The sequence below is a fragment of the Lissotriton helveticus genome, chromosome 1_1 (genome assembly GCF_964261635.1).
Source record: "Lissotriton helveticus chromosome 1_1, aLisHel1.1, whole genome shotgun sequence".
Taxonomy (NCBI): Eukaryota; Metazoa; Chordata; class Amphibia; order Caudata; family Salamandridae; genus Lissotriton; species Lissotriton helveticus.
The window spans coordinates 1,880,287,059-1,880,312,270 of NC_136057.1; the positions used below are offsets into that span (position 1 = coordinate 1,880,287,059).

At 46.0% G+C, this 25,212-nt stretch overlaps 1 protein-coding gene across 11 annotated transcripts in view; it reads left to right on the top strand.

Moving 5' to 3' along the window:
* The window catches only part of RALGPS2 (Ral GEF with PH domain and SH3 binding motif 2), an 890,309-nt gene that overhangs the window by 492,852 nt on the left and 372,245 nt on the right, over nucleotides 1-25,212 (top strand). For all 11 annotated transcript variants that reach the window (XM_078642169.1, XM_078642158.1, XM_078642140.1 and 8 more), the window contains one exon: nucleotides 5,861-5,953. In XM_078642169.1, the coding sequence (XP_078498295.1) occupies nucleotides 5,861-5,953 (93 nt within the window). The remainder of the gene's footprint in view (nucleotides 1-5,860; nucleotides 5,954-25,212) is intronic.

Sequence of the window (25,212 nt, forward strand, 5' to 3'; positions counted from 1 at the left end):
TGTCTCAAGCTTTTCCGCTTCTGCAAAGGATTCTCGACATTCAGGAAATGATTCCTCTGTTTTACAATGGAGCGGTTGTTCCAGTTCTGAAGGTGCTTCGCCTGCTCGGTCTGTTCACTTCACAGATCTCAGGGAGTCAGTCAGGATCTCCAGAGAACCTGCAGCAGATCTGTCTTGGTGGAGCTTGGAGGGCAACCTGTCTCAAGGAAAGCCCTTTCATCTTCCTCTATCGGTGGCCACAGTCACAACAGATGCCTCTACCCTAGGGTGGGTTGCTCATCTGGGGGATCTGGAGATCAAGGGTCTTTGGTCTCCAGGGGAAAGGTTGCTTCACATCAACCTTCTGGAATTGCGGGCGAGACATTTGGCGCTCAAGGCCTTTCTCCCTTCCATCCGTGGTCAGTCGGTTCAAGTCCTGACGGACAACTCTGCCGCGATGTGGTATGTCCACAGGGAGGAGTGGGGTCGTACCGTCACTGCAGAGAGGCGTTGCGGCTCTGGTCCAGGGCTCATATACTTCGGATTTGCTTGATGGCAAATCATCTGGCCGGGGTGTTGAACGTGCGTGTGAACAGTCTCAGCCGGCAGTTCTCCTCCTACCACGAGTGGAGGCTTCATCCAGAGGTAGTTTGGCACATCTTCCAGACGTGGGTAACTCCTCGGGTGGACCGGTTTTCCACTCTCGAACGCACACTACCCGTCATTCTGCAGTCTCCAGATTCCGAGGCATGGAGCGTTGGGGGACGCCTTTCAGTTGAGTTGGAGCTTGGAACTCCTTTACGCGTTTCCTCCCATACCCTTGACTCCTCGGGTTCTGAGGAAGATTTGCCAAGACCGGGCCCAAGTTATATTGATCGCCCCGGATTGGCCAAGAAGGGTGTGGTACACAGACCCTCTTTCCCCTCTTGTCGCACCCTCCGCTCCGTCTCCCTCTCAGGGCAGACCTCCTCTCTCAGATGGAGGGGCAGGTTCTACACCCCCACCTCCAGAGCCTGCACCTTCATGCTTGGAGATTGAACGGGGCCACCTGAATTCTTTTTCTCTCCCGCCTGACGTGGTGGATGTTATTTCATCTGCCAGGTGACATACCACTAAGTCTATCTACTACTACAGGTGGTCGAAATGTGTGAGATGGTGTGGAGAGAAATCTATTGATCCTTCGAAAGCGCATCTTTCTGATGTTCTTTGTTTTTCACTTCATTTGGCTCAGCGGGGTTGTGCTGTGGCTACTGTTAAAGGATATTTGTCGGCTTTGTCGGCATTTCTTTGTTTGCCAGATCAGCCTTCTCTTTTTAAGTCTCCAATAGTCTTAAGGTTCATTAAGGGGCTTACGAACATGTTTCTGCCCACTCCTTTTATTATGCCCCAGTGGGATTTAAATCGGGTGTTGACTCTTTTAATGTGTTCCTCGTTTGAACCTATGTATAGTTGTCCTTTGAGACTACTGACATTCAAAACGGTCTTTTTAGTGGCTAGCACTTCGGCTAGGAGGGTGAGTGAGCTCCAGGCTTTGAGTTCAAAGCCTCCTTTTCTGACCATACATGCTGAAAGGATGGTACTCAGGACCAGGGCTGCTTTTCTGCCTAAGGTGGTAACTCCCTTCCATCTACGACATTCCATTACCCTCCCTACTTTCTATCCTCCCCCTCACCCTTCCAAGGAGGAGGAGAGGCTACATCGTTTGGATCCAAAGAAGGCGATTAGCTGCTATTTGGATAGAACAAAGGACTTCCGGCAAGATAATCAGCTCGTTTTTGGATATGCTGGTTGTATGAAGGGCAATGCAGTGCAAAAGCACACTTTATCCAAGTGGATCATCTTGTGCATCAAGATATTCTACTCCCTGGCTGGTAAGTAGCCTCCTGTAGGCATTAGAGCTCATTCTACCTGTGTTGGACATCTGTAAAGCCGCAACTTGGGCCTTCCTCCACACTTTCGCGAAGCATTACTGCTTGGACTCCGAGGTGAGGAGGGACGGCCATTTTGTGCGCTCTGTTTTGCAAGACATTTTGGTATAGAAGGGTGGACACCTTCCTCTGGGGGTTGGACTGCTGTGGGATTCTAGTCATAAGGTGAGGAATCCACAGGCAGATGTATCCATCAGAAGAACAAATTACTTACCTTCGGTAATGCTTTTTGTGGTGTTTACAGTATCTGCCTGTTGATTCCTCACTGACCCACCCACCTCCCCGTTGTCCACCCTTTTATACCTTAAAAAGGTGTTATTGGTGATTTTGATGATTTTGTGTACTGAAGACTTTATTACCTCTATTTGTCCATTGTTGACTTATTTGAAATGTAAGCTTCCTTTGCTTTCTTATTTCAATTTGCACTGTGTGTATTTGTGTGAATACTGTGTACTATGTATGCATTGTCTTTATGGTCGGTCTGCCCGTTTTGCTTTGGTGGCACGGAAAAAATGGGTGGAACTGACGTCATCATGCCGGCGTGGTCCTCTTGTGGCTCCGGTGACGTCATGCGGAGCCGCGTGCGGAGCCGTGGCATTGTGACGACCTCGTTGGCGCGGGGAGCTAGGAAAAATTTCCACGGAATGCTGGCACAGAGGATATTCTTAAGGCGAGGAATCCACATGCAGATGCTGTATCCACCAGAAAAAGCGTTCCCGAAGTTAAGTAACTTGTTCTTTAGAACACTCATCACATTTAGTTGAACTTTTTGCACTGCACACATCCCTCAAGCAACTTTAGTGCTTTACATCTGTTCGATTTTTGTAGATCCTTTATTAGAGTAGTATCTAAAACATCCCTACGCTCCTCCCTCGCAGTGAGGGGGTTGTAACCCTGGGCTGCACTAGGTGTTCCAGCCAAGAGGATAAATCCCAGATGATGAAGCATGCCACTTTGTTGGGTGATGGGATTCCGTCCTTATTAAAGGACTCCTTATATGTATAATTGAGAGCCTCTGCTTGTGCCTTTTGTTTGACTTTTCTAGTGCCTCTTTTGAAGCCCAGCAGACCCGTGGATAATTGTGTGTCTAACCATAGTTTTGTGAGGAATCTATCCGTGTTGGTGTTTAAACTTCCCTTGGACCCTCTACTCTTGGTTTGTTTTCTTTGGCTAGAGTCTCTACCAGATAAGGCATTACCAAAGGTATGTAACTTGTTTAATTGGTCAAGGTGACTTTGTGAGATGACCACTGCTCGCTGAGGTCTGATGACCCTTACAGCAGTGTGTAAGCATTTTATCATTTGTATATCACAAAACTAAGTACTTTTGAGATGGGTTATTGACACCTATTATTTATTGAACTACACAAAACATAATTGTTTTTTTAAATTTTTTGGTTTAGTAATGTAAAAAAAATCCTTTTACCAGCAGCTCTGGCGTCTTAACCCGTTCTTAGTCAAACGTGGGCTTCTCTACACAGTGGGGCAAAAAAAGACTCTGGTTGTGCTTTCTCAATATAAAATAGTGACCCCTATATTTTTTTTTTAAGGATTGTGACCTTTATCAGTCTTTTTTGTTGATTTTCCTGTTAGAAAAATGTATGAGTTTTTCCTGCGATATTTCTCCAGATATCTATTGAGGCAATAAAACACCAATTTGAAGCATACCTAGTTGGCCCTTAGCAGTGTGCTAATGCAGCAGGATTGTAATTGGTTTCTTGCCTGATTATCAAAGCGTCACTCAAACTATGACCACCTGTGAAATTGGATTCCTAATCTTAATACAGTCTTCTTCATGGCGTTTAGTTCAGTCAGGAAAATCAATGAGCTCTGTCCCTGTTCATCGCAGGAGAGACCGTGATCCTTTGTTCACACACCTAACAATCTTACCAAACGTTACCTTTAATTTCTACCTAGAGCATTTTACATGTTCTGTTCACCAGACCTAACTCTGCCAGGAATCAGAAAACTTTTTAAAAATGTTAACGTGCGACAAGGCTTTAGGTATTTTGATATGACTAAGGAATTGAGCAATTCCCTACATCTTTGACACATATAGTGACAGTACCATTATGAAACAATCCCAGTTCCCTGTTTCGCACCTGGTAGTTCATTTAATATTTTTTTTTAATCCCAGGGGATTCTTTTTCTCCATTTTTCCCCCCTCATTTCACCAAAGGCCGTGCAAAAACTGGCCTTTCGGCATTGTCTGTCACCACGATCTGCTTGGCATCTAAGCCCTATAACAAATCTTCCCCCTTGAATACTTCATTGTGAGTGAAAAGAATTTGACCAAGTTGGCCTCCGTAGCATGTTTCCATAAAGTTTAGCTTGATTCTCTGATGCCTCTGCTACCCAAAATGTTCTTGACCTGGTTATAAAAGCCAGCTGGACCTGAGAATAATGAATAATGGACCTTGTGGTCATTTACGTACTGTTGGGGGGAGATGAGGGACTAAGCACATTGAGGGATACACAAGCCGTATGGACAATAATTCACTTTTTAGGTCTAGATTTAACCAAGTCCTTTTTCCAACTAAAATTATATAGATCACTTACTTATAAGGAATTTTAGCCAACTCTCTTCTTTCAGTGGTTTGTTGTAATTTCGTGTTTAAAGAGAATGGCTTCCCTCATTTGGGCACTTAAAGCATACTCAGAAATACCCAAGGACGCCTCGGGTTATAATATTCCCAAACTCCTTATCACTTTTCTTAGGAAGTTAAAGGCTGTTTTTTTAGTTTGATTATTCATCTGTAAGAAATCATTGACTTTGAGAGTGATATATCCTCAGATTGGATTTTGGATTGAACAACCTTTTTTTGTTGGAACATGAATTTTGTGTTACTCATCTGAAAAATAAAAAGAACAAGGACTACAGCATGAATGGCTGACCTTTTATTTTGTGAAGTTGATGCTCCTTCCATTAACCTTTACACTTTTCTTAGGGATTTACTTTTCAAAAGATCTTCCCGGTTCTCTATGTGCTCTAATGCTTTGTGTGTAATGTGTATTTTTAAAAAGGCTGACTTGGTACGTGCAGGATACATATGGATTTATTCAATTATAACTAAGGCTCCCTGTTTTCTATTATTACCGATTATTACAGATAAAGTCAGACCGAAAACAATGTGTTTTCTGTTTGCATTTATTTTTAAAAGTGGATAGATACATAAAATCGTGCTTCTTTTAAGTGAATCTCTGTGCTGTCTTTCGTGAATTATAGGCCAGCAGCTGAGCAGATGGACAGCAATTAAAAAACAGGATGACATTTCTTTAAATAACGGCATATGACAACATACATTTATGGTATAATGCTAGTATTTACCAGTGGATGTATTGTGTAGCATTTGGCAACTTAAATAGCTAAAACTTGACAGACATCAAAGTATGAGTGCGTTTCTATCCGTGAAATAGATATGGAAATGTACAGTTTTACAACTACATTTATATGCAAAACACAAAATAAATATGGCTGATTACAGATAAAATGGCCAAAAAATAAATGTGGATAAGTGGACGGAAATGACCAAAAAATAAATACCATAAAACCGGGAGCCCTAATTATAACCTTCTATAATGTGGGTAGCTTGTGCAGAGTTCAGTAAAGAATAACTGCAGTGGCTATTTGAAAGGTTAATTTGTCAGTCCTTTGTTTACTGACCTGCGTGTGAGATTGCCACCCATATCCATGTATTCACCACCGCATGTTTCCAGTCCCAGCCACTCATTTGCCTACTTAGTTCATTCCGGGAGTTGTAGTTCTTGGTTTGCATTATTTTGAACCAATTGACTGAAGTCTTTGCTGACAATGATATGTAAACCCAGGATCGGAAATTCAATATTCTGATTACGTGGATCTGTAAGGCAACTTTATTTATATGGCAGATCCTGTTAGCTAGAATATCTATACATCCATACACTTAACTCTATTTTACCTTTTGTCCTCCTCAGAAATTGTACGACCTGAATAATATCCACGCGCTCATGTCCGTTGTCTCCGGCCTGCAAAGTGCTCCCATCTTCCGGCTCACAAAGACCTGGGCGGTGAGTACACTCAATTCTGCTGTTTGCATTAGCCAGCCAATAGGTTATCCATGTGTGCGCGACTTCTTTTGAAGATCTAGATAAACAGAAGCTGATACTCCCCCCTCTTGTAGAGACTATTTCAAATCTGTTTCTCCTGCAGTTTTATTTCATTTTTTGCGAGGGGGCGACAGAATATTATTTCTGCCTTAAACAATGATTCCCAACTGGACCTGCCTTGAAGGCATCCGCTTCTTCCCTGGCAGTGATTAATGTGCAGTTGCTGGAAAATTACAGAGCATAATAATTCTGCTTTTAATCATGTAGGATTTCCAGTCCGGTTTTATTGACTGTTTCTCCAATTAAGAATTGATGTCCGATGTTTCCTGCTCCAGGGCAGTCTGTTAGATGGCTCCTTGTTTCCGAAATGTAATCAGTTTTCCATCTCTCCTGCCTGTTTCCCTGCAGTTGCACGTACCACTTGGAAACAAAATGAAGATCTGCCCTCTGAAGTCCACTTAATTTATACTTTCAGGTTTCCTTATTCTGACATGTTTTTGATGGGGGAAGACTGAAATAAATTGGACCACACCCCATGCATGATGAAAACATAGGTTTTCTTTTTTGGGAGGGAAGAGGAGTACTGTTAAAGGATAGGATGCAGGTTTACGGGTGACTAGACCATGGGGAGGGTCTGTGTGTAGGACAAGAGATGTTTTAGCCTCACATGTCCAGTAGCGAGCGCTGCTATGCATGAAATAGTAAGGCCTTTTGGGGGATCACGAAAGAGAAATTAGTCCAGGTGAGTTGGGCCTGAGGCGAGTCAATAGGTTCTCACATGAGCTAGAGTCACTACCTGTCAGTATTTTTCTTTGTCTCAGGAAAAAATATTCAACTTTTTCTAATATGGCGGGGGAAGGCATGGGACTACACGTTTTCATAGGTTATCAGACTTACAGGCGGTCAGAGGCAACAAGGGCAGAAAATAAGTCCTTCTAAGGATGTTTAAGGCTTAGGCCTAACACTAACCTAGCCTAATATGGCCTTGACGGATTTTCCAGCACAGAAGATCTGCTCGTTGATTATGATGCGGATGGCTGCCGTAAAGCTCCAGTGTGACTGCCGTGCATTAGATGAGCAGGGTCTGAGACTGGTGAGGTCCAGGAGCTTTCATTTGTTGGATGGTTTAGATTAGACCTTGAACAAGCACCAGCATCTCTGTATGTGTCATGAACAGTACTTAGGACTCATCAAGCACTGCAACTGTGGGCAACCTGGAGATGCTTCTTGCTGCGTCCTGTCATACTCTCTGACCCTAACAAGACTAAAGCCATCCCTAGACTAATGTTTTTATGCGCCCACCATTCCTAAACATATTGTCCCAGTCTAAGCTTGCAAAGAGTGATGTTTTCCCTGGTGTCGGGGATGAGAACAGCAATAATACCAGACCATTATTTTCCTTGAGATAACTTGTTTTGCCCAGGGTGCTGTTGGAGTACTGTCTTGTTGCAGTTCCCTGTTTCTAACCATAAATAGCAAGTCATTGGTAAAAGTGTCTCTTGATTTTCATCTAGGCCTCATGACTGGGCATTCCTTTTATTGGGGATTTTTTTGGTTCACAGTAGACCCCCCATCCCCCTGCCCCAATTACTCAAGCGCGGTTACTTGAAAACTGTCTGCCTCCGCATTCCCTGAATGCCGCCAATCTCCCTCATATGGTTCTGTTGACCTAATGTAAGATCTTCCATCTTTGCCAAGAATGTCAGACTTGTATGTCTTTGAGCCTAGTGTTGCAGGGCAAGGTTTATTTCTTTCTCAGTTGTTTACATCAACACTTAAGGGGGCACAAGTAAGAAGGGAATGTTTTTTCACTCCCCTTGGGTTACTTTTACAAACCCTGTTCCCCTTCTGCTGAGCGGATGTATTGTGGGAAAGGCTTGTTGGGATCTATGGCACAGGATTCTCTGGTCAACTGTTTCTTTGCCCGTCCATGCCCCCAGTTTAACTCTAAACAATCACTTTAAGCCCCCTCTCGGAGTTGGATGCACTGCAGTGACTGGGTTCTGGCCCAAGTAATCCCACGCCCCACCCCCACCCCCATCACTGCCAGCGCCTTGCCCCGATATCCTCCAACACCCTTAAAGCCTTGAGCTGGAACGTTGCACAGATTAATGGGAAGCTAGTGGACAAAGAGTGTATGAATTTCTCTTCTTGCCTCTATTATTTGGCTCCCTAGAGATATGGCATATTGGGGATTCCCTGGTTTTAGATGGCTATGCCTCCTTTGTTTGCCATAAGTTGGCCGGGTATGCTCAGACGTGAATCCCTTGCTCACTTTGCCACTGGATTCAAGCAAGCCTGGCTGAAGACGGCTGAAATGCCAGAAACCGGTCCTAGGAAGCTAGTTTCCAATCCAATGAAGGCATGGCTTGGCAGTTCGGGCTGGACTGTTCCCATGAGGCACAGGGTCAGACTGATTTGCATATAGCCATGTCTGAACTGGGGTGGCAGAGTGGGCTAAAGAACGGTGATGGATTAAACCCAGATCTGTTGACTGGGTGTGAATGTTTGATTGGTTCAGATGCTCCGTCCATCACCACCCCCTTTTGTACTCCTTTGTTTTACCTGCCTTTCCTTCACCTCACAGGAGAGCTAAGGGAGGGCAGCTAGCCACTTTATTAAATTGTCTCAGTTGTAAAATTGAGAAAGTTGACTCTTTCTCTCATTTTATTCTGGGCATTCTTCTGACTTTTGCACATCAGGTGAGACTCCTAGTTGTCGATGTTTATCACCCACTCCAGGGGGAATCTGGTGTTGAGTGAGCCTGGTCAGCTTCTTAGCAATATTGCCGCCACCTTATACAGGTTCTCATTGCTACTCCTAATGGGTGATTTCAACTTGCACATTTGTTTTGATTGCTACCTGTATGGATATTCGCCCTAAGATGGTGACCCGGCACTTTGGGATCAGGCTAACCTGAAACACACCGCTGCAGGAGACATGTTTAATACCATGTTCATAGATTACTACCTTGTGAACCTTTTTAATAGGTGGGATACTGTAAATGAACCGATGATCACAACTTTTAGGGGTCTGGTGCTAGTTCCATTATTGCTTACATCTTTGCTCCTATAACTGATTTAAGGGTAGCCTGGCATCAGCAGAGTGACCACAACATCCTTTTGGCTGCCTTTGGGTGGTCTTTGTCTTTGGTGAGTCTGATGTCCTCTTTTAGGAATCGGTTATCCATATCGCTGAGGGGCGTAGACTTAAGTGTGCTGAGGTGGTACCAATGAAATTTGATAATTCTCCTGTTTCCTCCTGTCTTTATAACTTTAATAACGGTCGGGATGATGGGGCTCTAGATTCTAATGCTTTGCATGCCTTTAGTAACATCAATGTTTATATCAAGTCTGCCTTCACTGTCCCCATTGAAGCCCATGTGTCTCTCTCCGCCCAGCAGATGGTTCGATAAGGTATGCTCCAAAGCCCATAGTACACTTATAGTTTGCCTGCACACGCAGCCTCATAGCAGGGAGGAGGTGAAAAGTGCTACGGCTTGTTATCGCTTGGCTCTCTCGGAGAGGAAGAAGTCTCTTAATGGGGAGCTTTGAGAGAAATTGTGGGGTTCTGTGCTTTATGCGGCAGCACAGAGTTCTGGAGGGTTGTGAACCATCCTCTCTTCCATTCAGATAAGGCAAGTGTGCAGGCCCTGATTATACCCCCTACCCAGGAGTGGCTGGACCACATCGGGCCATTTCCGGTTTTGAGTCAATGGAAGCTCCCATACCTAATGAGCGAGTGGTAACCAGCCTTTGCTTTCAGTGGGAGAAGGCCAGGAAAACCGTTATGTCCCTCCAAGAGGTCATGACCCCGGAACCAGATGGTATCCCAGGGGATTTATTTAAATCTGAGGTGGATCTATGGGCCCTGTTGCTGACTCACCATTTTAATGCAGCAATCGGGGAGACTTCCCCCTAGTGGGAAACAATCCATAATAGTCCCAATCTTTAGGAAAAGCAACAAGGTTGACCCCGCTTGCTACCCCTCTATTTTGTTGGTGGATAGTGAGGTTAAAGTGTTGGGTAGGGTCCTACTGGACCGCCTTTCCAACTGGGCTACATAAAAGAATGTCCTCTCAGAAGCCCAGTATGGTTTCAGGGTCAGACGGGGTACCGTTGACCAGACCCTTAACTTTTATATGCTGACCGCAAATGATGCTAGGGCAAGAGAGGGGGCGGTCCTCTTGGCCTTCATGGACCTAAACTTGACATTTGACAGATTAAATAGCGCTAAGCTCTGGGCCATGGGGGTCGATCCAGCCTTGCTCTCCATGTAATTGGACTTAATTGCTAGTCTCATCACCCCTGAGGCGGAAAGCCGGGGGCTCTGTATTGTAGTATTTTAAATGTGTGCCTTATTTTCTGTTCGCATTATTTGAAACTTGAATTGTTTTAATTAAACAGACCCCATTGCCTAGATTGCCGCTCCAACACGCTGTACTCTGCGCAGCAGAATCACGTGCTGACGTGGGGAGAACAGGCTGAGCAGGCGCCATATTGGAGGTAGGAAGGGTGGCGGTCCAGTAGCTGGACACCTCCCGCCCTCCCAGACTACTTAAGCACTGCAAGAGCGCACGCGCGCTGACTTAATTGCTAGTCTCATCACCCCTGAGGCGGAAAGCCGGGGGCTCTGTATTGTAGTATTTTAAATGTGTGCCTTATTTTCTGTTCGCATTATTTGAAACTTGAATTGTTTTAATTAAACAGACCCCATTGCCTAGATTGCCGCTCCAACACGCTGTACTCCGCGCAGCAGAATCACGTGCTGACGTGGGGAGAACAGGCTGAGCAGGCGCCATATTGGAGGTAGGAAGGGTGGCGGTCCAGTAGCTGGACACCTCCCGCCCTCCCAGACTACTTAAGCACTGCAAGAGCGCACGTGCGCTGACTTAATTGCTAGTCTCATCACCCCTGAGGCGGAAAGCCGGGGGCTCTGTATTGTAGTATTTTAAATGTGTGCCTTATTTTCTGTTCGCATTATTTGAAACTTGAATTGTTTTAATTAAACAGACCCCATTGCCTAGATTGCCGCTCCAACACGCTGTACTCCGCGCAGCAGAATCACGTGCTGACGTGGGGAGAACAGGCTGAGCAGGCGCCATATTGGAGGTAGGAAGGGTGGCGGTCCAGTAGCTGGACACACACGCCCTCCCAGACTACTTAAGCACTGCAAGAGCGCACGCGCGCTGACTTAATTGCTAGTCTCATCACCCCTGAGGCGGAAAGCCGGGGGCTCTGTATTGTAGTATTTTAAATGTGTGCCTTATTTTCTGTTCACATTATTTGAAACTTGAATTGTTTTAATTAAACAGACCCCATTGCCTAGATTGCCGCTCCAACACGCTGTACTCCGCGCAGCAGAATCACGTGCTGACGTGGGGAGAACAGGCTGAGCAGGCGCCATATTGGAGGTAGGAAGGGTGGCGGTCCAGTAGCTGGACACCTCCCGCCCTCCTCAGAACTGGATAAAAATGGACGTCCTCCTCGTCCGCGCAGCGGGCGGGCGCAGCGGGCGCGCCGGAGGCAAGCCCGTCTGCGCCCGTCCGCGCCAGACCCGCGCCTAGCGCCATACCCCCTGTGTCATTCAACACCGAAAGGATTATATACACCCCAGTTGAAATACGGAAGTGGAATCCAGGACACTTGATGACCTGCACTCAGCACAATCCAGAAGATCTTATAGACCGAATTGAAATCGGCTGTGGGGATTGTAAGTCCTCCTTTCTTATTAAGAATAAAGTCAGCCTCTCTGCTAACGGAACGGCTAAGCAAAAAATTATTACTATCTCCCTCATTAATGCTCGGTCTTTGGCTCGGCATAGGCAGGAGATTGCAGATTTAATTGAGGACTATAAAATAGATGTCCTTTTCATAACCGAAACATGGATGGATGAAACATCCGAGCCCGATCTTCAGGTAGCAGTACCACACGGCTTCGAGGTGTATAGGTTGGACAGACAGGGAGGAAAAAGAGGAGGGGGCCTGGCAATTATTGCCCGGGATACCCTCCCGGTTAGAATCTCCCCCTTACCATCGCCTGCTTGTGAGGCGTTACACTTCGCTATCAACCTGAACCCTTCATATAACCTTAAAGGAGTGCTCATCTATAGACCACCAGGTTCTCGCTCGGAGTTTCTTTCCTCCTTTACTTCCTGGATGGAATCGCTAGCCATTGAAGATTCCTTCATGGCCTTGGGAGACTTCAACTTCCATTTAGATAAGATGGAGGAGTCGGAAACTCAATCTTTAATAGCAGAATGTGAGACGTTAGGTTTAAATCAGCACATAAAGGAACCAACTCATGATGCTGGACATATTTTAGATGCCATCTTTTCCAACATCGAGTTAGAGGTAACCAACATACTACCGCTTACATGGACAGATCACCATGCCATTCTGTGTCAAATTCCGACTAATCGGATTATCGCCCCTAAACAGACCCTGTCACAGGAAAAATTCAGAGTATGGAAGGACATCGACTACCAAACCTTCAGAATGTCCTTGTCCAACTCCCGTCCAGATATCCAGCCAGACCCTAACAAAGCAGTAGGTCAGTTTCTCGACTGGGTTGGCAAAGCGGTGGAAACACACGCTCCACTAAAATCCATCTAAAAAAATAGGAAAGTGCCCTCAGCACCTTGGTATTCAGAGATCCTTAGAAAGCAAAAGCAGATTTGCAGGAATCAGGAAAGAATCTGGCGTAAGACCTACGATAACATAAGTAAAGCCAGGTATAAGGAAACATTAACCATCTATAAAAAAATGATTCAGGAGGAAAAAAAGAATTATTTTGAGCACCAAATTGAAAAGTCAAAAAACTCAAGTCGACAACTGTTTGAGGTAGTCAAGACACTGGCAGGGAAATCGGTAGACTTGAGTCCTCCCCAATCACAGCAATTCTGTAATGATCTAGCTGGCTTTTTCTTCTCAAAAGTAAATGATATATACTCGGAATTCTCAGTAATCAAAATTAACACAAACATGCAACCTAAACAACTAAGAATTACCCCCAACTGCTCATTTTCCAAATTTAGGGAGGTAACGAAAGAGGAGATAATAGATCTCATGAGGCAGGTAAAAACAGGCTCAGCCTTAGACCCTTGTCCCCCAAAGATTTTCACCCCGGTAATTGACCTGATCAGCGAAGTTATCACTCAAATTTGTAATGCCATGTTCCAATCAGGGATTTTTCCGGACAAACTAAAAAACACATTATTGAAACCCCTCCTGAAAAAGATCGGTCTAGACAAAACTATCCTAAAAAATTACAGACCGATTGCCAGTTTGCCCTACCTGGCCAAAGTAGTGGAGAAAGCCATGAATAGACAAATAGCTGAATACATCGAACAAAATAACCTCCTGGACGACTCTCAGTGTGGGTTCCGGAAACTACATGGAACAGAGACTGCTCTTATAAAAGCTGCTGATGATATTAGGACCATCAGGGACCAGGGAGGAACAGCGATACTGGTCCTGCTGGATCTCTCTGCAGCCTTCGACACGGTCAATCATTCCATCTTGATTGACCGTGTCGAAGAAATGGGCATACACTCAAGGGCCAAGGATCTTTTGTCTTCTTTTCTGTCTAACAGAACACAGGCAGTGACCTTGGGACCAATACAATCTACTGATCTTGCCCTCCCATGTGGCGTTCCGCAAGGCTCATCCCTAAGTCCGACACTTTTTAACATCTATGTGTCGGACTTAGCTAGGGTGATTAAGTACTACCGGATGAGCCTGACCTCATACGCCGACGACACCCAGTTGGTGATCGCCATTAAGAATGATGGCGAGGAAGTATCCGCCCGGTTTCAGGAAGGTATGCTGGCAATCAAGGGATGGATGGCCGAGAACTGTTTACGCCTTAACTCGGATAAAACCGAGGTAATGATTTTTGGAAAACTATCTCCACAGTGGTCTACCACATGGTGGCCGACTGCACTTGGAGCTCCTCCAGAACCTGTGCAGAAGGTTAGGAATCTGGGAATCATCTTCGATGATAAACTCAACTTCTCCAGCCACGCCAATCAGGTAGCCTCATCGGCCTTTTACAAGCTTAAGATCATCAAAAAAATCCTGCCCTTTCTTCCTGAGAACACTAGGAAAACAGTGGTGAGCTCCTTGGTAATATCCTCCCTGGATTATTGCAATGGATTATTTGCAAATGCACAAGCACGGGTGGTGGCCAAACTGCAACTCATTCAAAATGCTGCGGCAAGGCTACTATCCGGTACCCCGAAATTCCAGTCCATCAAGCATGTAATCAGGAACTACCACTGGTTAACGGTGAGAAATCGCATCAGATTCAAGACCTTGTGCCTCACCTTCAAAGCCCTTAATGGTCATGGCCCGGCGTTTCTCAAACAGAAACTAGTCCACTATCTACCTAAAAGATCTTTAAGATCTGAACAGAGGCATCTATTAACAGTGCCGCGTACCAGGACGGTCACTTGGGGTGACAGATGCTTCACTAACTCCGCGGCCAGACTCTGGAATACTCTTCCAGAGGAAATCAAATCTTCACCCTCGTTATTTCAGTTTAGGAAACTGCTGAAAACATGGTTGTTTGACCAATAACTGTCCAGGGACCACTTCCTAAGGTAGATAAATGCTCAATCAGAGAATTTTAGCAGAGTCACAGCGCCAAGACACCTACGGGTATATGCTGCGCTTTATAAATTTTTAAAATAAAAAATAAATAAATAAATAAAATAAATTGTATGTTCTGCATGAGGGTCTATCTGCCTCTGTAAGATACAGATTGGATTGAGAAAGCACCCTGCACCTGAGGCTGAACAGAAGTGTGTGCCAGGGGTGTATCCTGACCCCTTTTATCTTCACCCTTTACAATAACAGCCTGATCTAGCCCTTATGAATCCGGGAGCGGATGCCCTGACTGTAGGTGGTTGTCATCTGTCTGTTCTTTTATATGTAGATAACGCCATCCTCTTGTCATTCACCGTCAAGGGATTACAGCATCTCCTTGATCTCTGTGCCACCTATATGGATGGGCTTGATCTCACCACCAATTCTAAATCTAACGTTATGGTGGTTGGCCCAAATAACACAAGAGCCAAAGGTTTTTCGATCAATAGCCAGCCTATAACCAGGTTCAATCACTTCTCATACCTGGGGATTGTATTGAACTCTAACCTTTCTTAGCAACCACTGATTAAGAAAACGTCATGAGGTTTAAACCTGCCATTAAAGGGGTTAAGTGCCTTGGCAAGGCGCTTGGGACATACTCCTGTGGAGGCCGTGTTAAAAGTTTCCAGAGCCAAGTGTGTTACCTCGGCCAGCAATGGTTGTGACATCTGGGGTTAATTGCCTTTCTCTCAATTACAGGTCTTTGAGAATTCCTTTTTGAGAGGCCTTCTCATAGTTCCACAGAGCACTCCCTCTGAGATGCTCCTTGATGAAGTGGGTCTGGGGTACATCTTCGATCTGATTTGGTTGTGCCCCCTTTTGCTATGGTTGTGACATCTGGTTAAAGGAGGACTTGTCCCTTAATAGGCTCTTTCTATGTGACTGCCTGGCTTTGGACAGCATGTCACACATTCCCTGGCGTTCTTACATTAGACGTACCCTAAACACCTTGGGTCGCCCCAAACTCTTTAATGAACCAGGTTGTTTAGTATAACAAGGAGGGATATTGCATGGATAAAGCAGGCTTTTCTTGCTGGGGCGGCCGCAGAACTAGAGACTGCGACCCTTCACAAGAGCACTATGCGCCATTTTATTGTGGTGAAAACGGTTTCTGTAATGGAGTCTAATCTGTCGTTAGAGATTTCTAGCTTTCATCATAGACTGTTAACCTATTGTAGATTCTACTTGTTCCATCAACCCTTGTAACCCGAAGGGCTTGGTTTAAATTTTCGAACCTGGCGACATGTTCCTGGGATGATGTCTCCACTCCTACACCCTACACATTATGATCTGCCCAAGATTTAATAACCTCCAGCACAAGTTTGTTCGTCCGCTCTTTTGCCTATTAATTTTGCCCAAGTGAAGCCCTCCTTTCTGTTCCTCCAATTGTTAAAATACCCAAGCAATTTGCTGATTCTTGTCTCGATTTTTATCTGGGATTATGCATGGGTGCTGAATTTTAGTATGCGTTTCTAAATAGGCCTTGGCTTGTTTTTTGTTTTTTCAGGCTTGGTCTTATGCCGTGATTTTATCATGTTTTTAGATACTTACAGCCCACTATATACTTTTCTTATATGTGTTATTTGCAACTTAGAGTGGATGTATTTTACTGTACCTTCTCTGCGTTTTTATCATGAATACTTTTGTGATTTTCTCTAAAAATCGAATAAAATTGTATTTACACTGTCCAGTACTTATGTGAAGAATGTAGTGTGGTAATTTGGAACTTCATATACTGTGGGTTTCTTAATGGTCTGTTGGAGATTGAAGCAGGTGGTTCATGCAACTCCCTCAAGATGTGGCAGGGTCATTTTCATTGTAACAATAAATCTACTTCAAATTCATGTGCTTCCAGTGCTTTTACTAGAATTTTGACGAGAGACCCTGGCACATGAATCAACTTCTCTGTGGCAATCGGAAAATCAAGGATCCAGCAAAAGAGGATCGAAGATTCACTGCAGAAGACCGCAAATCTATGGGAAATTGGAGGATCGATTTACCATATTGGCGGTTCGTAATCAACTTAGTTTTTATAACGGAAGGCTAATTTCTAATCTGAATGATTTTCAAACCTTCTGTTACTTCTACGGGCCATTCAAAACGTTGACAATTTGAACAACATCACCATCACTTGCCTGCTTGGCGACTGCCGCCTTCAGTATGCTGTGATGTACCTCCATACATCTGGACGCATAACCACATGAAGTTCATGCTGCCATATAGTAAGGTGCAAAAGAAACAATTGATGGACGGAATGCTGGACAACGCAAACATTCACCCCCAGTCACAAGGATCTGGGTTACATCCATCATTCTTTTGCTCATCACACCACCCCAGTTTAGACCCAGCCATATGCACAACTGATCTATAGCTGTAACCAGCCATGACTGGGAGCCGTGGTTAATTTGTAAAAAAAAGAAAATCAAATAAATAAGTGCTGGGGGTCTTGTTAGTAGGCAACTTGCACCAGCCTATTTCTCCTGTAAGCAGAACCAACAACTAACCATAAAAGTGGGAGAGGATGTGGCGTAATGGCTAGAGCTGCTGTATTCGGAGCTGAGGAGCCAGCTTCGAGTCTTGGCGTCAGCTCAACATCCTGTGACTCTAGGCAAATCACTTTATCTCTTAATGGTGCCATTCAGTAAATTAATGTGTCCTTAACTGGTGCTCGTGAAAAGCTCCTGTGCTGATGATTAAGTGCTGGTGCACCGGAAACCACCGGCTCAAATTAAGCGCTGACTGGAGGTGTAGCTCTGAACTAATCTTGCTGCTGTGCAAGAAAAGCATTGTACTGCAAGAGAGATGTGACTAAGGGAGAGAGCGGTGATTCTTTGGAAGTTGCAGTTAATCCATGGAGATCAATGTATGCTTGGTACAAGGACGGGAGATTTAGACCAAGAAAAACCTCCCCTGGAAATGAACAAACAAACCCTGGCATTCACGATTGGCCCTAATACTGGCCACGTATTAACGTTCTCAGCTATAACGCCATTCAAACATAAATTAGGCTTTAAAATAAGGACATTTAAAATTCCAAAATATAGCAAGACCACATAGGAGGTTCCTCTCGCTCCTACGCTAGAGGAGGACACTAGCCCTTCACAAAGTCAAGTCACAGCCTAGATATCCTCACTCGTTGACCAGTATGATTTGAATCTAGACATTCGAGCAGGTGGATGGGGCTGGCGGTTCAATAATCATACCAGGAACAGCTATCATTTATATCACCCTATATTATGCTCAGCTACATCCATTCCCATCTTACTCCCACCCAGTGGCGGTTCCTTCACTAAGGCTGAGGAGCATCACCCCACTGCTCATTGAGCAGTGCAAGATAAAGATAAAATGATAATAACAAGAAATTATCATTTTATTTTTCTTTGCCGGACTCCAGCCAGGTCGGGCGGAACTAGGCAGGGCTCACCGCCACAAGAGGGAGCAGGAGTGGTTTACACTTCCTCCCTAAGTGCACATAACTGCTTGGCCGGCCAAACAGTCATGCACACTTGCCAGTGCCCGTGGAGAGCATGCCCAGTCTCCCAGGTACTGCCTGAGCGGCCAAACAGGCCGCTCAGACCAATCACGATGCAGCTCCTCAAAATGAAGGTTTGTTGCTACCAATCAATGACTGGCTCAGTTCCTTAACCCGTTCCATGCTGATGACGGCCCCCGTCCGTCATGCAACACGGTGGGCGTGTGCTGATGACTGCTGGGGGCCGTCATGAACCCGCCCACTCTTCAGAAGTGCCGCACAGGCGCAGAATCGCGGCCACGCCCAAGGGGTTAATCCCAACAGTGTATCTGTTTGTCATGCGTGGGAACTCAAAATGCCAAACCTTCCCCTTCAAGTACGTAAAATCCACAGGCAATGCTCGATGGATAAATTGGTCAGAGATATTTTTATGCACTTTTCCGCCACAGCCGCTTATTTCATATGTTGGAAGGATAATGCGGAAGCACCCATCCGGGCAAATTAGCTGTAGTTTTTGCTTCTTTTGGAAATAGCCATACAACCCCACGAAAAGTTGACTCCTCAAATAGCACCAGTGCCAGCAGCAACATCTCAATGGCAGTGCACTGAATGTTGCGATTTGGCATCTAAACTCCTATTAATTTGGTTCCAAGGGCTTCAAGAAGAGTGCATGCAATTTCTTGAGAAATCATGAAAGCCCACTACAAGGGCTTGCTTTGAACCAATATAGAAAGGGCTTTTGCACTATTGTAACCATCTCTAAAGGCAGTTTTAGAGGCCTTGAAGCATGAGATTGACTGTCATTAGCTGAACCTACAAAAGGCAGGATTAGCCTACTGTGCCATAAGGTTACACCCTTCTACTGTAGGAGCGTTCATGCAAACTATAGGACACCAGTATGACTTTATATACCTGTTACAGCTTCTATGGAAAGCCATAAAAGTGTGTTCCCTCCTAGAATGCCACCGGTCCTTGTATTGCTGCAGATTCACATGCGCAATCCCACCTCCCAGGATGCACGCTCACGGGATGACATTACTATCTTTTACATACATGTTTATATACCAATACCCGTAGACTTTTCTCATTCACATCTCTGTGCCAGTTTACATTTTCTCATATATTAGAAAAACACAATCTGTGCTGAAATCTATGTCCAGATGCATTGTTGGATTTTGGGGGAAGTATCACGAGTCACCTAGAAACTAAACACTTTAAAGGAAACAGATTGCAACATCCAAGCGAAGCACTAGATGGAGAAGTTTACATAGCATGGTAATCTACAGCACCATAAGCTGCAAACCATTGGTTACAGGTAAGTAAAATGTTTTCCCATTCTCCTACATCAAGTACACAGGAAATGTGCGGTAATGATCATCAGTCGTCACACGCTGTAAAGGCTCCAGAAAATAAAGAGCATCAGTGGGGTCACAAGCAATAAGGATTTTCAATGGCACTAGGCATCAATAGTGCCTAACACTGATTATTTATTATCTCCTAAAGAGATGATCATCAAAGGTCTCTGGCCTCAAAAAGTGAACGTTTTTTATCTCTGGATTTCCTGGCTTGCTGTCACCAGGAGAGAGAGAAAATATAGAGGGAAGACCCGTAAGAATGTCAAACTATATAGGATTGCTAATGTAAATAGGTTCTATAATATCTGTTGCTTCGGGGCTGTAATTTGGAACTGTTAAATGATTATGCTTCATTTTAATTTTTTCTGGGTGGAATTGGGTCCTGCGGAAGACTTTGTTGTGAAATGTTTTTATTAAAACGGTGTGAGGACATGAGGTGTATTATATGATGTAACTGTGACTTACCAACCCCTTTAGGATCCTTCGGTTTCATTTGTTGATCCTTCTTCTCAACCCAGAGTAGCTGTGGCTCTAAGCAGCAATGCTTACACAAAGTAACAAGTGTAAAGAATGTAAACTGCACCAAAACAATTCAAGAAATCAAAAAGACACCAAAGAAATCTGAATCAAATGTATTAAAAGGCAGTATTTTTAGACCCCATAATGAAAAACATCCACCAGAGAGTTCGGGAGATATAGAATTTACAGGGTATAGTAAATCGGGTTATTTCACTCAGCCACAAAAAAAGCATTGTCAGATTCATCAAAATTGACACTTAGAAACCTTTTCACCAAAAGGTTTGGCTAGTTGAAATGTGGTCACTTAGAGTCACTTTAGGTGACTAACTCCAGTAGGGAGCCCGTCAGGGGGACCAGCAAGGGCCTCAGCAACAGTTAACTTAGTAGGTGGAGCAGTCCTCAGTCAGTTCCTTTTATCCGTTGTAGGGCTTTCCTATGGAAGTGGTGCTGATGAAAGATGCTCAAAGGAGACTGCGGATGCCATGTAGTCGACGGGGGTCTTGCTTCGACTACTCGGTCTACAAAGGATGTGAGACAGTCCTGGTCACAGGATCGATGGCGCCTCGAAGACCTCTCAGTGCCGTCAGAAGTCTAGTCTCCTCTGAACTACTGATTGCCCAGTAACGCGGTCATAAGGTCAATCCTTCCTGGGTTGATGGGTCCCAGCTGTGCCTCAACGACACTCCTGGACTCCGCGAACTAGAGTGCAACTTTGTGATTGGGTCCTCGTCCCTGATGCGCCACGGCAACGGTTTGAAGATTTGGGGTCACCAATTTGCCCCAGCAGACTTCTCAGGTGCTGTGAACAGACTGCCAGCTTAATTGACCCTTGGAGTCTCTTTGTTTTGGCTAGGCTCTGGAGATGGCTTTTCCTTCAGCAGCACAATGTAGGCAGAGTCCTTCTTTGCTAGCCACCAGTTTCATCAGGTGCAATCCATGCCGGTGCAGTCTTTCTGGTCTACGGTGCAGCAGGGCAGTCCTCATTTGATGCTTCTTCTAGACCAGTCAGGATCTGAGTTTGGGATGCCAGTGATGCCCTAATTATGCTCAGAAAATGCCTGTGGGCAGAATGCAGTTGGTAGCCAATGGACTACCAGGTTTACTCCTACCTAATGATCACTTCCTGCAAAGTATGTCATCTAGGTGTCCCAGGATGCACCATTCTGCCCACTTTCAATATGGCAGGACCCTTCTCACAGCGTGAGGGGCTCCCTAGCCCAGCACAGAGGTATGACTACCATGGGGTTACACGCCCCAGGAAAATCAGTTAGGCAACTGATTTGCCCTCTCCTGGACCAAGTGCCACCCTGTCTGCCTGAACAATAGAGCAGCACCTTTCCCAAGTGTTACTTATTTGCCCTTCAAAGGCAGCTTCTCCTTTGAAGGTCGCCTTTTGGGCCAACACCCATGTGGCTCCCTGCAGCAGGGAGGTGACACCTCCTTCCAGAGCAGACCCCTAGGTATGTCTTCCCCAGGACGGCAGAAAGCTGTCTGCTAAAGGACTCCGTGTGCAGCCAGTGGGGGCACAGGGGACTGAAAGCAACAAAGTGACAACTTTGCTAAAGATGCACACTGCAACTTGTTACATTAATTTTAGCCCTAGAATCAAGTTGGGCTTAATGTAATGAGCTGTGTGATGCCTTGGATGTCCCACTTTGGTCTCACAGTTCCAGACTCTGCACAGCTTAGCGGTTAGTGTGTACCTCTGCACTTGCCATTTGGCGACCATGCTTTTCCATAGTAAAAACAGTTTACTGATTTTACTACCAGAACGTGTAAAATGCATGTTGTGAGGTATGTTGCACTCTGCCTTCGGAATCACTAGGTCTGCCATAGGGGTGACTTAAACGTGTACAAGGGGGACATCTGTATTTGCCAATGCTGTAAATGGCAATGTCAGGCAAGCAGTTAAACTGCTCTTCTAGCTTTCAAATGGTGGGCTGGGAGTCTCGGTTACTTGTGCCCCACACTGGGTGACACAACCAGTGCTGCGAACCCTGGGGAATCCTATAGCTTACATGCCCTGGGTACCATTTACTAGGGACTCCCAGGTAAGCTAGCTCAGACAGTTGGATAGGAGCCAATTCAACATGTTCGTTTAAGGGTAAGGGCACAGGCACTGAGGTCTGGTTTACAGGCCTCAGTGCACTCAGAGTTGAAACACCAGCCGCATCAGTCCAAAAACTTGGGGATGATCATACAAAAAGAGGGATTTTCTTAGAAAAGGTCAGTAGAGGATGCCATATCTCTGTAAAGTGATTGCCTGGCCTTGTTAGGAGTGTTTTGTTTTCCTCATTACCCCCACTTTTGTCAAGTGGAAAAGGAGGGTAGTTTGACCGATTTAAATCCCTTTCTGCCAGTGTCCTGGGTGCACACAGGACTCTGGGGTAAATGTTGGCTGTCCCTGTATTCAATCTTTTGCATGCTGTTGCAGGAGGAGGGCTGGAGCAGCTGACAGCTGGCCTGGTGTCCTGTTTGCATTTGTGAAGAAGAGACCATGCCAGCCTCATATCCACTAGTTCTCCTGTTTGGCAGACAGCCCGGTGGCAGAGGGCTCGTTTTGCCAACATTGCGAGAGCTGAGAGCGTGAGAGAGCCTCTCCTAGTATTTTCTGTATCTCGCCCCGCTGATTGCGAGCGGCGGCGTTTTTTAAGCGCACTGTATTTTAAATTGTATATTTAACCCCACTTTTCAAATTGTGCAGGTAACTAACCTCTGCTTCCATTTCCAGAGGGGAGCGGCCGGCTGGGGGCTGTTTGGTATCGTGGGCTCCCAGCTGCAGCGGGCGCCATCTTCGCCTGGGCTCCAATCTGCATCTAGCTTCCCTCACTCCTCCCTCGTCCCGCCCCTATTTAGGAGCGCGTGTTACCTCTCTATCGGTGTTTGGCAGACAGCCCGGTGGCAGAGGGCTCGTTTTGCCAACATTGCGAGAGCTGAGAGCGTGAGAGAGCCTCTCCTAGTATTTTCTGTATCTCGCCCCGCTGATTGCGAGCGGCGGCGTTTTTTAAGCGCACTGTATTTTAAATTGTATATTTAACCCCACTTTTCAAATTGTGCAGGTAACTAACCTCTGCTTCCATTTCCAGAGGGGAGCGGCCGGCTGGGGGCTGTTTGGTATCGTGGGCTCCCAGCTGCAGCGGGCGCCATCTTCGCCTGGGCTCCAATCTGCATCTAGCTTCCCTCACTCCTCCCTCGTCCCGCCCCTATTTAAACGGCCAACATGTGTCAGCGCAGCGGACGAGCGCAGCGGGCGCGACGTAGGCGCGCCGGAGTTGCGCCAGAGTTAAGCCCGTCTGCGCCCGTCCGCGGCAGGCTGGGGCATGGGGCATATCACTCTGCCCCCTGCCTTACCCACTCTCGTTCATTTATTATTTCCCTTCACGACTCCGCTCTCCCTCTCCCTGAGCCCTCTGTTAATTACGCTGTATGCGGCCTGTCCGCACCCAGGACAACATTTCCTGAGATTATTCTTCCATCTCTCATTCAAATGCCTTCGGACCTGGCCAGCAAGTCACGCTCTTCCATCTCGGGACCTGCCCCGAACCCCCTCCTATCTGTGATGTACCTTAACACCCGGTCTCTGGTCAGCCATCAATCCGACATTTTCTATCTCTTAGGGTCGGAACAGCCTGACATCTTATTCCTGACCGAGACCTGGCTCACAGATGATTCTTCCCCTGATATCCTGGCGGCCATTCCCCCGGGATACTATATACTGCAAGCCAACCGCCCCTCTGGCAAAGTCGGCGGCGGGGTTGCAGCCATCATTAGGCACCCAATTCGGCTTTCCCCTGTAGCTATCCCCAGCATTCCCATGACTGACTGTTTGGCACTCAGGTTGGAGCAACCTGGGTCCTCGTTCATATGTGTCCTAGTTTATCGTCCTCCCCAACTTATGCCAAACTTCTCAGTCCAGTTCGGTGAGCTTATCTCGCAGCTGACCATTAACAACACCAATGTTCTGGTCCTTGGCGACTTTAATTATTGGCCATCGGACCCTCATGAAACCTCTGATTCACATGCCTTTTCTGATCTTATGCTGGGTCTCAACTGTACCCAACACATTCACACACCCACGCACGTCAAAGGTCATATTTTGGACCAAGTATGGACCTCTTCGCTAGACATTTCTACTCCCCTCGTTCTCCCCTGTCTTTGGTCCGACCACCTGCTCATTACCTTTTCCCTTGCCAAACCTCCCCGTGCTAATATTACCCGAGATTCCAATTTTTTGGCGCGTAATTGGAACAAGGCCGATCTTAATAAATTCACCTCCCTCCTGAGCCTATCTGCCCCGTCCGCCACGGAACTTTCCCTCTCCATTGACTCTCAGTCCGATAACCTCCTCCAATGGCTTGTCTCCGCAGCTGACTCCGTGGCACCTTTAAATCCTGTTAAGACGCGGCGCAGTCATGACGCCCACAGGTGGTTCACCGAGGAACTCAAGGCACTGAAACTCAGTCTCCGTCAGGCCGAAAGACGCTGGCGCCGAGAATATTCCCCCCAGACAAAAGCTGTCTTTTCCTCACATTTGAGGGAATACAAGTCTGCTATTTCCCGGGCTAAATCCAGCTACTTTTCTAATAAGATCTTGAACTCCTCTAACAAGACTAAAGATATTTTCTCTATTGTTGAGGAATTATCTAACCCGTCGAGAGTCACCATTGCCCCCCTCCCCTCCCAGCCTCTGTGCGATTCCCTGAATCAGTTCTTCGTGGACAAAATTGTTAAAATCAAAACTAGCATTTCTGTTCATGTCTCTTCTGCCTCCTCCCCTCCCAACCCCCTTCATCCTCACCACACTCACACCCTAACCCAATTCCCCCTCATTTCAAAAGACAATTTTCTTTCCCTCTTGTTTAAAATTTCTTCTGGTTCTCCTAGCGATTGTTGCCCCCCATCGGCCCTGCGAGAAGCTTTCACTTCCTGCCCGGATCCCCCTCTAGCCCTCTTAAACAACTCTCTGACCACGGGGGTGGTCCCGGGATCCTTCAAACGGGCAGAGGTGGTTGCCATTCTGAAAAAACCTACGGCTGATCCGGCCATCATGAGCAACTATCGCCCAATCTCTCTCCTTCCCTTCCTCAGCAAAATCCTGGAGTCCCATGTTACGCAAGCCCTTACCTTGTTTGTAGAAGAATCTTGTGTTCTGGACCCCCAACAGGCTGGGTTCAGACCTGCGCATTCCACAGAAGCAGTCATCCTCTCTGTGATGGATGAATTACG